Source organism: Centruroides vittatus, unplaced genomic scaffold, assembly GCF_030686945.1.
Source record: "Centruroides vittatus isolate TY-2023 unplaced genomic scaffold, ASM3068694v2 scaffold_752, whole genome shotgun sequence".
NCBI lineage: Eukaryota > Metazoa > Arthropoda > Arachnida > Scorpiones > Buthidae > Centruroides > Centruroides vittatus.
The window spans coordinates 811,815-825,351 of NW_027122716.1; the positions used below are offsets into that span (position 1 = coordinate 811,815).

The 13,537-nt window shown below is 31.7% G+C and overlaps 1 protein-coding gene across 1 annotated transcript in view; it reads right to left on the bottom strand.

Moving 5' to 3' along the window:
* The window catches only part of Tnks (tankyrase), a 107,368-nt gene that overhangs the window by 69,341 nt on the left and 24,490 nt on the right, over nucleotides 1-13,537 (bottom strand). The window contains exons 9-12 of the mRNA XM_067287967.1: nucleotides 9,858-9,936; nucleotides 7,278-7,449; nucleotides 5,898-5,974; nucleotides 1,291-1,442 (exon numbers count right to left, since the gene is read on the bottom strand). Coding sequence (XP_067144068.1) covers nucleotides 1,291-1,442; nucleotides 5,898-5,974; nucleotides 7,278-7,449; nucleotides 9,858-9,936 — 480 coding nt within the window. The remainder of the gene's footprint in view (nucleotides 1-1,290; nucleotides 1,443-5,897; nucleotides 5,975-7,277; nucleotides 7,450-9,857; nucleotides 9,937-13,537) is intronic.

Here is a 13,537-nt window from a genome sequence, read left to right on the forward strand (position 1 = left end):
TATGAGAATTGCACCAATGAAAAAAATAATGCACAAAGAAAACATAACTGACATTACCTGTTTTATCTCTCTCTCTCTCTCTATTTTTTTTTAACCAAATGACATTCAATGCATGAATTATTTGTATACTAAATCAATTAATTCTGTTAACATATTGTAATTTTTAAATTATACTAAAACAAATTGATATATTCTACAGATTGTTTTATTTATTTAAATTAACAAATTTATACAATTATGTTATTAGCTAGAATAAACAATATACTAAAATAAATGTTTTTGCTTTCATATCAATATTTTTTAAAGAAAACATATTTTTAATAAAATATAATTTTATAAAATATTTAGTATTCATATCCTGTGATAAATGTGTTTAAATGTGTCTGTAAAATATAAAAAACAAAAAATATGTTTTCAAAGTTCTCTCTAGAATTTCAATTCACTGTACAATAAATATTGTTTTCTATTTAAGCATATACATTGTTAAAGATTTGTGATATGATTAAATACTTGTATATATCCCAAAATATATATTTCATATAAATAATGATATACAGTATTTTATATCATATTCTGATTGTGAATTATCAACCTGACATCAATTGTTACATTTAAAAAAAAAATCACTTCCTTCAAAGTTTTAATCTGTTATTTCTGATAGACAAGCTGTAGAAATGTTAAATAATGCAAAGTTCCTAAGAAGAGGAGAAAAATAATCTATTATTTCAATAAGATCTAATTTTTGAAATATGGATATAATAGTTTCTTTATAATCTTTATGTTCCCTTTTCCTCTTTCATACTTCTTTTTTTTTTTACAAATTCTAACCAATATTATTTTATTAAATCTTAATTATTTTTTCTTTCTGATTAATATCCTATATAATATAACTAGCCAGCCTGTTTATTCCATTTTTTCCTTATCATTAAAGCTATATAAATTAATAAAAGTTTATTATGCCTTATTCTATACTCATATTTTCTAAAATATAAAAAAAATATAAAAAAATAAGCAATTGGCTTTAAAAAATATTTTATACAATAAATAGTTAAACTTCTGTAAAAAAAACTTGTTTAATGTGTTTCTTAGTAATTTTAATAGATTTTTTTTAAGTACTCATGAGAGATATAATAAATATTCACGTACTAAAAGAAATAATAAAATCACTTGTATATTCAAACATCTTGAAGTTGTATGAAATAATACATAAATATGAATTTTTTGTTTAAAAATATTATGAAATTATAATATCAATATTAAAATTTTAAAATGTTTTCAAATTTTACTTACCCTTTATCTTTAGCATGAACATCAGCACCATGTTGTAAAAGATGTTCAACAACAGCAACCCTATTATAACCAGCAGCAAAATGTAATGCAGTAGATTGTCTTCCATCCACATCACGACAGTTCACAACATGAGGATGATCATGTAAAATCCTCTAAAATATTTTTCAATTACTTATTATTTAACGTGAAGATAAATACTACACTTTTACAAAATAAGATAATCAATAAAATTAAGTACTATAATTTCATAAATGTTATAATTTCAAAATTGGAGAGAGAAACACTTCACTTCCCCATAAAAAAAAAAAAAAAAAAAATAATTATGGTGAATAAATTATTAACTAGATCTTAAATACAATTATTATATAAAACAAATTTATTTAATATATTACAAAATATAGTGATTTATGATCCAAGCAATTTTAGTTAATAAATGCTTCAATAATAAAATAATATATAGGATGGTTATAACTCAGTGGTTCCCAACCGGTGTTCCGTAAGCACCTCCCAAGTGTTCCGCAGATTTAGTTGCAAATCGGAAAGTGTACAATCGTATTCGAGCCGCCGAATATCAAAAAATTAAAATCATAAAATTTTCATAAACTTAAATATATATGTACAACTCGTACTTGTGGAGTGTACTACTGTTTCGAATAAGATAAAGGCAATGATAAAAACTGAATGAAATATGTAAAAAACATCAGGCACAAGTTTCCCATTAAAGTTATTTAGGTATATTTTTTCCTGTCTTAGAATTGGCATTAATAATATGAGTAGAGATTTTGAATTATAACTGCTCAATTCTAATAAAATAACTGATGACAAGCTTATGTATTTCATATTAACTTAAGTAAGTGTTCCGCTAAAGAAAATTGCTCACAAAAGTGTTCCGCATCCTAGAAAAGGTTGGGAACCACTGTTTTAACTAAACAGATAGTACTCAGAGCTCTGTATAGAAAGAACTATAGACCAAATTCAACGAAATTTGATGTGCATACTTTCCTCACTGTGGGATTTCAGTTTTGAAAATAAAAAGTTTAGTTTCAAAATTTCCTGATGGAAGAAATTCGGTGTTAATGTCACTGAATATTATGTAAGTTGTGGAAAAACTTTAAAGTTTATCTAAGGTTGCAAAGCAAGTTCAATGTGGATTAGTGACAAGTCATGATACATTTCCTAATTGCACATTACCTATTTAAACTTTGTTATCAAAGACATAGCAATTCTAGTGCTGCACTCAAGAAATTCCAATATTTAAAGTCCTTGCAAAAAGATCCTCTGACTTTTACTAATCTCTGGAAAATGATTTTGCATTACAAAGAAACAAACTTTCAGTGTAAAATGAGGAGAGAGAGAGAGAGAGACTGGTGGAACTGGTGAAAACAGAGGAAGTTGCAACTGCTTAATAAAGCAGCAAATGGAGACTTCTCAAAAGAGATGAAGTGTATGTGTAATATCACAACAATTAGATATGTTGTGATTGTGATCCTACAGTGCAGAAAATTCTATAGCAAATATTGCAGTTTTAACCTTACAAAATATCTCAAAATCATAAATTGCTACTTGGTGAGTATAATTAGTGAAAATTATTTGCTATGTCATAATAATATACCACTAAAGCCAACCACTGCCATATGCTATTGGACTATATAACAGCTATAATATTAATAAATTAACAAACAATTTGACACTAAACTTTCTTCCAGTTTAATCTAAATTATTTAATTAAAAATTATAATTATTTAATTTATTACGAGATGGCACCTAACACCTCCCCCTAGTGTCAAATTGTTGGCAATTTATTAATATTATAACCGTTATATAGCCTGAAGGCATACGGCAGTGGTTGGCTTTAGTAATATAATGTATCTGGTTTTTGTAGTTTTGTTTGTATAATAATATATCAAATGCATGTTTTAGAATAGGGAAATGAAGGGCATGTACAGTAGAACTGCTAGTTTGAGTTATTATTTTATTTTATTTATTTTAGTTTGACTTATGATTAACTTCATCTAACATAACCTTAATTGTTCCAGTTAATCACGTTCATACTTGTTCAAACATTTTCGACCCAACTCTGGGTCATCTTCAGGAAATCGTTGTAATAAAATAAACCAACGTGCAGAATTGGAACGTTCAAATCGAATCCAATCCGATTCAAATTATTATCAAATGGTTAAGCTTGCTAATGGAATGATTCTCTCATGCTATGATGACGATATGGCACGTGAGAAGATCTTGGTGTAAATTTGCTGCATAATCGTTAAATTAATCGTTCCATTAGCAAGCTTAACCGTTTGATAGTAATTTGAATCGGACTGGATTCGATTTGAATGTTCCAATTCCGCACGTTGATTTATTTTATTACAACGATTTCCTGAAGATGACTCAGAGTTGGGTTGAAAATGTTTGAACAAGTATGAACGTGATTAACTGGAACAATTAAGGTTATGTTAGATGAAGTGCATTTATCCAGTTTTTTTGTTTGATGTTCGTTTGACTTATGATTAAATTATATATAATATATAAGCATGCATTTTATGTATAATAATATATCAAATGCATGCTTTAGAAAATGATATAAAGTAAATCATATACAAGTATAAACATTGAAATATCTATTTTAGAATCTATGGAGTCATGAAACCCATTTCTATTTATATAATATGGTAAACACTTACAACTACCATATTTGTTTTGGAGAAAATCCCACCTATTACAGTATGACACAAGTTCACAGCATCTGTCATTACTGAACAATATTTTTTGAAGAAAATATGACATATGGCCAATGACATGTTCTGTCAATGCCACTAAGTATGGAAACATGCTTCAATAATGAAGTTGTTTAGATACCATCATCTTTACGCATGCTGAATCACCCCTCATTTTGGTATCAACATTCAAAGGTTACTGCATCAACATTTCACAAATGAAAGAATGATAAGCCAATTCCAACAACTTAAACATCATAGTCACAAGATTGGTGATTTTTAGTTATGGAAATACTTGAAGAGCCTTTTTTATTAAGGCAATGTTTTTAACTTGTCTTAAAAGGCAGAATTTTGTTATATCTAAGACAATTGCACTTAAGTCAGCTTTGTTCCACTGTCAAGTGTATTGTTCATCAAATGCTTCAGAATAGAGAGATGAAAAGGGCACATATAATGAAACTGTTAGTCTGATTTATTGGTTGCTTGAACATTTCCATGTGTGAAATTTAACATGTGTAAAATTACTATATGTGACATAACCTATAGAGAGTCACAACTCATGGAATCTGTAATCACCACACTAGATTGCAATAAAATGATTGCACTTTGTATCTCAATATCCGGTTTGCCTGGATTTCTTTGACAACCTGTATAGCAGTGCCAAATTTTCCCTATTGGAAAATTTTGGAACTAAACTTACAAAATTGAAACCCCACAGTCAGGAAATTAATGAGCCCCAAATGTGGTTGAATTTGATCCAATAGTTCTTTCTATACAAAGCTCTAAACACATCCTGTTTAATTAAATTACCCTGTACAGTGGAATCTGGCTTAACTAGCACCTCACAGAACAAGCAAAACAAATTGTAAAAATTTGACACACTTAACGAGCAACATTTCGCATAACGAATGACGAGGAAAGGAAAAGTCCAAATTAAAAATTAATTATTTATAATTATTAAATTTAATAAATATTAAATTAAATTATTATAAATAATTAATTTTTAATTTAGACATTTTTGGAATTTAATTCAGAATTGTTCATTAAATTTAATTCAAGATGGCAGCATAACTGCCTACCTCTAGTCAAATTAATTAATTTCTAATTATAGCCTTTATATAGCCCAAGATTTTGGCATATCGTTTGGTGTGTTTATCGAACAAATTATCTGATTTTTTTTTTCTGCAAATCAAATTCGCATTTAGGTTGATTCATTCCATGCTAGAAGAAAAGATGGTGATTCACGCTCCTTAACAATGTATATTGTATAATTTTCTTTGAATAAACATAATACATAAAATATTTATGTATTTTTTTCCAGCATCACATTATCATATTTTACATTAATTTATATGGGAAAAATTGTTTCACTTAATGAGTGTTTTGCATTACGAGTAAGACTCTGGAAAGAATTATGCTCATTAAGCAAGGTTCCACTGTACTTAAAGTATCTGATTTCTATGTGAAAAAATTTTTATTCTTATTAGAAACAAATAGTCATTAAAATAAAATTATTTTTGAATAAATTTTTTAAATTATCCATTTCAGAAATTCTAAAAACCTATAAAACAATATCTTAGAGATTCTAAATTCAAATATAATTTAATTCCAATATATTCAAATTTTTCTATTATTTCCCACTAATATTTTCATTTAATATAATTTAATTAAAATGATTTAATTTGATAAAAAAATAGAATATATCAAGAAAATCCTAAATTAAATATAGTTAATTTATAAACTGCTTAATCCCACTATGAAATCAACTATGATACTACTTTCAACTTTACAACATTTTAATAAAGATGTCCTCTCTCTTTTAAATTACATTTAATTTTTAATAATTTTGTTATATGACATTTCAATCCTAAACTGTAATATGTTTATACAGACCTTTACAACCTCCACATCTCCAGCTTTAGAAGATTCTAATAATTGATATTCAATATCAACTCCAGCTGAAGGTGGATCTATATATAAAATACAACGTTCAAATGAAATCATTTAAATATAAATTATATTTAAGTAATTTGTTAATTTATTATTAACTATTATTCATCCTATATTGTTAAATAATCAATTATAAATACTATTTATTTTACATAATCTGAATTAATAACTTTTAATAATATAACAATAGCAATAAAGATAAAAATAAAGTAATATTAAAAATTATAAAGTAAATCATATACGAATATAAAAAATTAAAATACCTATTTAAAATCTATTCTAACAACATTGAGAAAAAGTATTCATATACGAAAAATTATTATGCAAGTACTTAGATAAAATATCAATCAGCTAAAACAACAACAAATGCCCAAAAATAAAAGCTTATAATGCCAAAGTATCATTATCCAAATGCCAAAGAATACTATCATTAACCACATCATTAACTATTTTGAAAAACTTACAATACTAAAAAACAATTATTGAAAGTGAAAAATACAGAAACAATTTTCTCAGTTGAATCATATGACAGGACCAGATTTACAAGTAAGCTATGTAAGCTGTAGCTTAGGATCTTGAGTTTATGGAGCCTCAAAAATTTCTACAAAGAAGAAAATTAAAGTCAAATTTTGTAATAAAATTGTTTTTACAAACCAATAAAATATACTTTACTTTTTATTTTGTGTAGTATTTAATTATATTAATAACCAATATTGTTTATATTACATTTTCAGTGATTTTTTCCTTCTAATATAAAATTCATCTGATTTTTATAGGTAGCTTTTCTTAGCTTTAAGTAGCTTATTTTTTGCAGTCAAAAAAAATTACAAAAACAAAATTTTAATGTTTTCCTTTTTAAATTGTATCTTATTTTAAATGTTGAAAATACTTTTTAACAATAAAACATTTATCATTAAAATTTATGTTTATGTTAATTCTCTTCTTTTTATGATTGACTTCTAAAATTGTAAAGGGTTGGTAAGGCCTCAAAATGTCTAAATCTGGCCCTGCACACAGGCTAAAGTGACATAGAAACATCTTATAAATATGTATTTTTAAGCTTTATACAGAAAATAAAATAACTTATGATTGTAAATTTTTATTTAAAAAATGAATTAAGTCAATCACTCAGAATAAATGATTGACTTTTAAATGAATAAATGATAAATTTTGATTTCAAGTTAAATGAAAATAATACATTTGAAATATTCTTAAATACACAAATATAATGCTTAATTTACTGAAATTCTGCAAAAATTAAAGTTAAAATACAATTATTATATAAATGTTTAATGTAAACTAATAATATATAATAATAATTACCATTAAGAATTTTCTGAACACTTTCATTAGCAACCTGGGCTGCAGTATATCCTTGTAAACTAACAATAGTGGGGTCCACTCCATAAGAGAGCATGATCCTACATGCTTGTATATTGCCTTCTCTTGCACATCTATGCAATGAAGTCTGTCCTAATCCATCAAGACCATTTACCTGAAAATATTAGACAGATACTAGTTATTAAAATAAACAGTAATGAAATAATTTAGTTTCAAAGTACTTTGAAAATACTTTTATCACTTTACACAAAAATAAATGTCAAATATTTTATGCATTTCATTATAACTTTTTATTGATTTTAACTTCTACAAGATATGATATTTAAGAAAAAAAATTGAAATTATATCTTTTTAATTTTGCAAATTTACAACACTTTGAAATTGTATGAGTGAGAGGCATAATTAGTTTTAAAAATAAAACTGTTGAGCAAAGTGTTTTCTATAAACTATTTTTCTGAAATAAGAATGCTTTGCATAGAAACAATCTATCACTAAACTATGGAGATGTATAGCAAGATGAAGAGTTTTATTTCAAATTAAAAACCGAGCACAAGTAATGATTTTTTTTATTCAAATATTATATAAATATGTAAGATGAGATGTGAAGTTAACAATCTAATTAAATTAATTGTTTACACAAATTATACAGAATGATAGATTTGTGTAAACAATTAATTTAATTAGAATTAATTTAATAAATTAATTTAATGAAAATAATAATAATAATAATAATATTTGTTAATATATTATTATTTTCATTAATAATAATAATATTATTATATAATAAATAATATATTATTATTTTCATTCCCACCGAGAAGAGTATATTAACAGTGCATAACATATTGTATTTATGCATTTATTTTTCTTTTTACATATTTTTTACTTTAGATTTACAGAACAAGATGTGGTTTTCATGCAATCATTCCTTTATAAACTTTTATATTTTTAGGTAAGTAAGTATTTCATATAAATTTTAAAACTTTGAGCTAGATCTCTAGCATAATTGCTTAAAACTAATTTCAACCTCAAAATAAGAAGTTTCAAACTGATTTTGTATTTAAAAAGTAGTTTAAAAATTTTTACTTTGAATGAAAGCAAATATTATTTACTTTTCATCACATTTTACAGGTGACTTGTTATTACTACAGTAAAACTATTCAAATGACAAAAATTTTGACCAATTTCTTTTCAAAATGAATACTCAACAACAACAAACAGCATAGAAGACAAACTTTTTCTAATTTTTTATGTTTCCATAGCAACCATTTTAGTTAATCATTGTATGAACATAAGGCCCTTGCATCCCTGCTACCGTGTCAAAAATTTAATTTTTTTTCTATATAAAATGTGTAGTCTATATACTTATAAATCAGCTAATTTTTATCAAATTTAAATACTTTTTAAACTTCTTAACCCCTCAGTAGTGAGGGACGTATATATACGTCGAGGGTGATCATGTGGCATTGGTGAGGGACGTATATATCACCAAAATCTAGCCAAAAACTACCACAAAAAAAAAAATTCACATAAAAAATGAATTGTGTAAGAATAAAAAAAGACTTTTCTTTACTAGACATAACAGTTTACAAATACTTTTTCTGAAACAGAAATGAGAAAAATTGTGTGAAAAAATACTTTAAAAATTTTTCAGGTATATTCTCCACTACTAAGGGATAGAACCATACCTGACTCTCCCACTGCTAAAAGGTTAAGACTGATACAATATGTATCTGTGGAAGCTGATTAATGTATAAATTAAAGTGTATTATAAGTTTATTAATTTAAATCATTTGAATTCTTTTGTATTTTTTATATTTAAAAATTTAACCTTACTATAAAAACGATATAAATAACTATCTTTTTTAATAATCCAGCAAAAAGTTTAATCTGATAAAAATGAAGATACACAAAGCACATATAACCACGGAATGCATTAATCACAGGGGCTGATGGATTATCCACTGCTTGGAAGTCCTTTTATAATAATACAAGTTAACATATGTATCTCCTTGGACGGCACTGTATTTATTTATATTTAGTTGTATTTTCTTTTATTTATTTTTATGTTTTTTGTAATTTTGAATAACCCATAAGCACATTTCCATTAATCTGCACAACCACGGTTTGAGTTTATTTTTGTATTTCATAAATTCAAATGCTTTGTTCTTTTTAATGTTAGAATAACTGATAAAGACCACTAAAAATTGGTCGAAAACATTTTTATCGGATTAAACTTTTTGCTGGATTGTTAAAAAAAAGTGTTATTTATATCGTTTTTATAGTTTATTTAGTTCCAGTAGTGATTTATTAATTAACCGTTTCTAAATTTATGAATTGCATCTTATATCTTAGTAACTCAACTTTCATGTCAATTAATTATAATCAAGAATATTTCATGCTATTTTAACTGTTGATAACTACTATTAATAAAGTAAATTTAATAACTCTGTAAACTATTTCCCATCTTGATTAGTTCTATATTCATTCATGCTTGAAAAATGGTACATTAAACCTGAAACAATTATACACTTTTAGAAAATAAAATAAAAATCTTTTTACCTTGGCACCATGCTTTAATAATAAATCCATGACATCAAAATGTGATTTATCTGCAGCTATGTGAAGTGGAGTCAAAAATCTAAAACAAAAATACATTAATCAATTTATTACTATACAGATTACTTTTTAAAATATTTATGTTTTCTTATTAATAATAATATTATATAAAATACAGTAGAGCATTGATTATCCGACCCCCGATTAACCGATTTATCGGTTAACCGACCGCGTTCTAGTCGGCAAATTCAAATGTCCGCTAGTGATGTGGCACTACAATATTTGGTTATGTCTTGGCTACTTTAATATTATTTTTGTTAAATTTTTGCATGTTTTAGCTGGCAGCACTGGCTCGACCATGAAAGGGAGGATAGTATTTAAACCAGGCCTAATACACTATACTAATAATGTATTTTTTCACACTTTTCGGTTACCGACTTTTCAGTTATCCGACCAACCCCAGTTCCCAATTAAATAGGATAATCGATGCTCTACTGTAATACCAAAATGTAATTTTTATAGCTCAAAAAATTAATTTTGAATATATCAACTAATAACACTGTTTAAAATAATTTACTTTAATTTATATTAATATATAAAGAGAGAATATTTTGTTTGTGTGTTTGCTGGAGGTAATCTTGAAATCTACTAAACCGATTTTTTTTAAAACAGATTATGCCATTGTACAGTTTATTCCTTCCAGATAACCACAGAATATTTAGTATTTTCATATTAAAAAAAAGAAAAATGAGAAAGATGTTTTTACTGCAGCATTTGTCTCTCATCATCATCATCATCATCATCATCATCATCATCATCATCATCATCACATTGTCCTTTGTCTGCTCTGTTCAAGATCAATCTCCTCCTTCACCTGTGTAAGGTATGGAATCGCCAAGACGCGCGATTCCCACCTGTTTGTTATAACGAACTGTCATAACGGAAAAGTCGTTAGGATCGGCCGTTGGAAACGACCGTTAGGAACCTCCGTGGGAAGAACCGTTAAGTTTCGAATCGTCAACCATCGGACGATTGGCCGGCGGGAAGTGACCGTTGGCGGCCGTTGCGGGAACATTCAAATTTGATTGGAGCAGGGTTCGAACGCCGTCGACTATTTAAGCTCGGATCGAGCTCGTATCGGGAGTTCGGATCGGGTGTGATCGGATCAAGGGAGATCGTCGTTATCGAGGTGCTAACTAACTCTCTCGTTGGAAGTTACGTGTTTGTGTATGAACTTGTTCTTGACTCGGAGGTTTTGTTAATTACAAGTCTGTTTGTTCGTAAGGAGTTCTTTCGACGAATTTGTACGGGAATAGTCGGTTGTTGTTCAGACTAGTGTTTGTGCATAATTAATTGTAACTCTAATTTGGATTATTTTGTACATTTACTGTAAATATAAAATTTTTGTTTTTCGTCAAACCGACTGAGTGGTTATTTTGAACATTACTGGCGCAGTCTCGACAGGATACTTGGATACGTTGGATTACGTCGAATTGTCCTGGATTACACTTCAAAGAATCGGAAGAACTGAGCTACGACAGAGAAGCAGACATACGTACAGAACATCACCAGCAATTAGACCCAGGTAAATTTTTTGTTTCTCGCTAGCACACAGAGATGCCTAGACGCGCGAAATCGCGGCAGCTAGAGGCTAGAGATGGGGAGGATGACGAGCAGGGAATGGCGCGTAGGACAAGCAGGTCGAGTCGTGAACTCGAAGCACGTAGGTTACGGGCCGAGCTCGCGAAAATCGAGGCGGCAAGCAAAGCAAAAGCAGAGGCAGAAGCGGCGAGAAGAGCGGAAATCGAGGCGGCGAGCAAAGCAAAAGCAAAGGCAGAAGCGGCGAGGAGAGCAGAGATAGAGTTAGAACGACTTAAGTTACGGCTGGGGATCACCGGGAAATTAGACGATACGAAGCGGCAGGAACAGCAAACACGATCCGAAGGACTTAAAGTCGAGGGGAATCACGACTTCGGGGATAGAACAAGCTTGTTGGGAAACAGGCCGCGGGTGGAATGGGATAGGCCAAGGGAAACTGACCGGCAGAAAAGAGGGTGTCCTGATAGACGGGTAGACGACGAGGCCGAACGCATGCGACCCAAGGCAACGGACCGCGTGGTGGTGGAGGTGAGAGCATCCAAACTCTCTTGCCCACCAAGGAGCGGGGAAGCAAAGGATCGGGTCAAGGCAATGCGGGGAGAAGGGAGGCCCACGTACGTAGCCGGATCGAGGACGGGAACCGCTGGGGTCAGGGTGGCCAAAGTCCCCATGCTAAGAGTAGAAAGTAGGCACAGCTCACAGGTAGACCGGGACATTAGGGAGCCTAGTGGAGTCGCGGCGGGACGAGAGGAGGCAGTGCATAATATCCAACCCGAAGTCGGGAGGTCGCTGAAGGAAGCTGAGACAGTAAGCGGCAGAAATGGTCCCCCAGTTAAGGACGGTTCGGGAACGAAAGCGTCGGGGCCAAGGGAGTCATGGGTCCCTAAAGCGGTGACGGGAACGAAGGAGGGAAGCCAACTCGTTGGAGCCTTCGGTCACCAGGTAGAGGCAGGCCTAGCGTCAGTACCGCTTGGATTGTGGGAGGAAGGACGCGAAGAAACGCCAGGAGCGGCACGGGTGACGTGTGCGATCACCAATAGGTTAGGGAAAGCGACAGACGCCCTCTTAACGGAAAGGGACTTCCGAGCGCTGGTAGAAGCGAGAGAGAAAGCGAATTCCGAGGCAAGAAAAAGGGAATTAGCTGAGGAGCAGAGTATATTAAGTGCGGTAGCGGGGATGTTCGTGGAAGCGAGCGAGGGGGTTAAACGAGAGCCGCCCGACGACAAAAACCGGGGGATGGTCATAGGACCGCTTGACCAGACACAAGAGCGGCAGCGCACGGCCCAGTGTGAGCGGAGGGCGCAGTCTGAGCAAAATAAAGCAGGGGACGCGATTCCTATTGCGAGGAGATATTCCGGTAGCGAATCGGATAGCCGAAGCGAACGACCCACCGCGAACAGGAAACTGGAGGACGAGGACGCTGATGAAGGGAGGCCGGGAGTCAGAGCAGTAAAGAATGGGGTAGCTGGGACGCCTCAGGGGCAAAATTGTGGCGTCGGGGAAATAATCGACTTGGGAGATATCGGCCGGGAACCCGCAACGCAGTTGGCGCAACACGCCGATGACCAAAGACGAGCGATCGGGGAAACTAGCGAACCGCTGCTAGGGTTACCGAATACGACACGGGATGAACCTCTGGATGCTACGAAGGAGTGTTATTCCGTGAACGACTTGGCCGGATTGATTGGGCAACAGGCGAACGTGATCGTGGCGACAGTCACTCGGGTTCAAAGAAAACACAGAGGTGAAGAGACCCGGAGGTCTCGAGCCACGGCGGGCGCGGCCAGTGGCCAATCGGAACCACCCACACACGTGCTAAGTCCGGAGGGAGGCATATCGCCGGTCCGGAAAACGATGGACAACGGTCACAACCGAGCTCGCGGTAAGAAACCCAAATTCAGTGAGAAGGGCCGAGCAACATCTGGTGACCAACAAAACCGGATGACGCGCCGAAGGCGACGGGGACGACCTCCTCGTAGGGGGACCCGCACGGATAGGTCTCGGGGATCCAAGGGGTCCTACACTATCGCGAGGCATCTCTGTGCGCGGGTTATAGCGAGTTTGCCCGGTTGTACCGGAGGTAA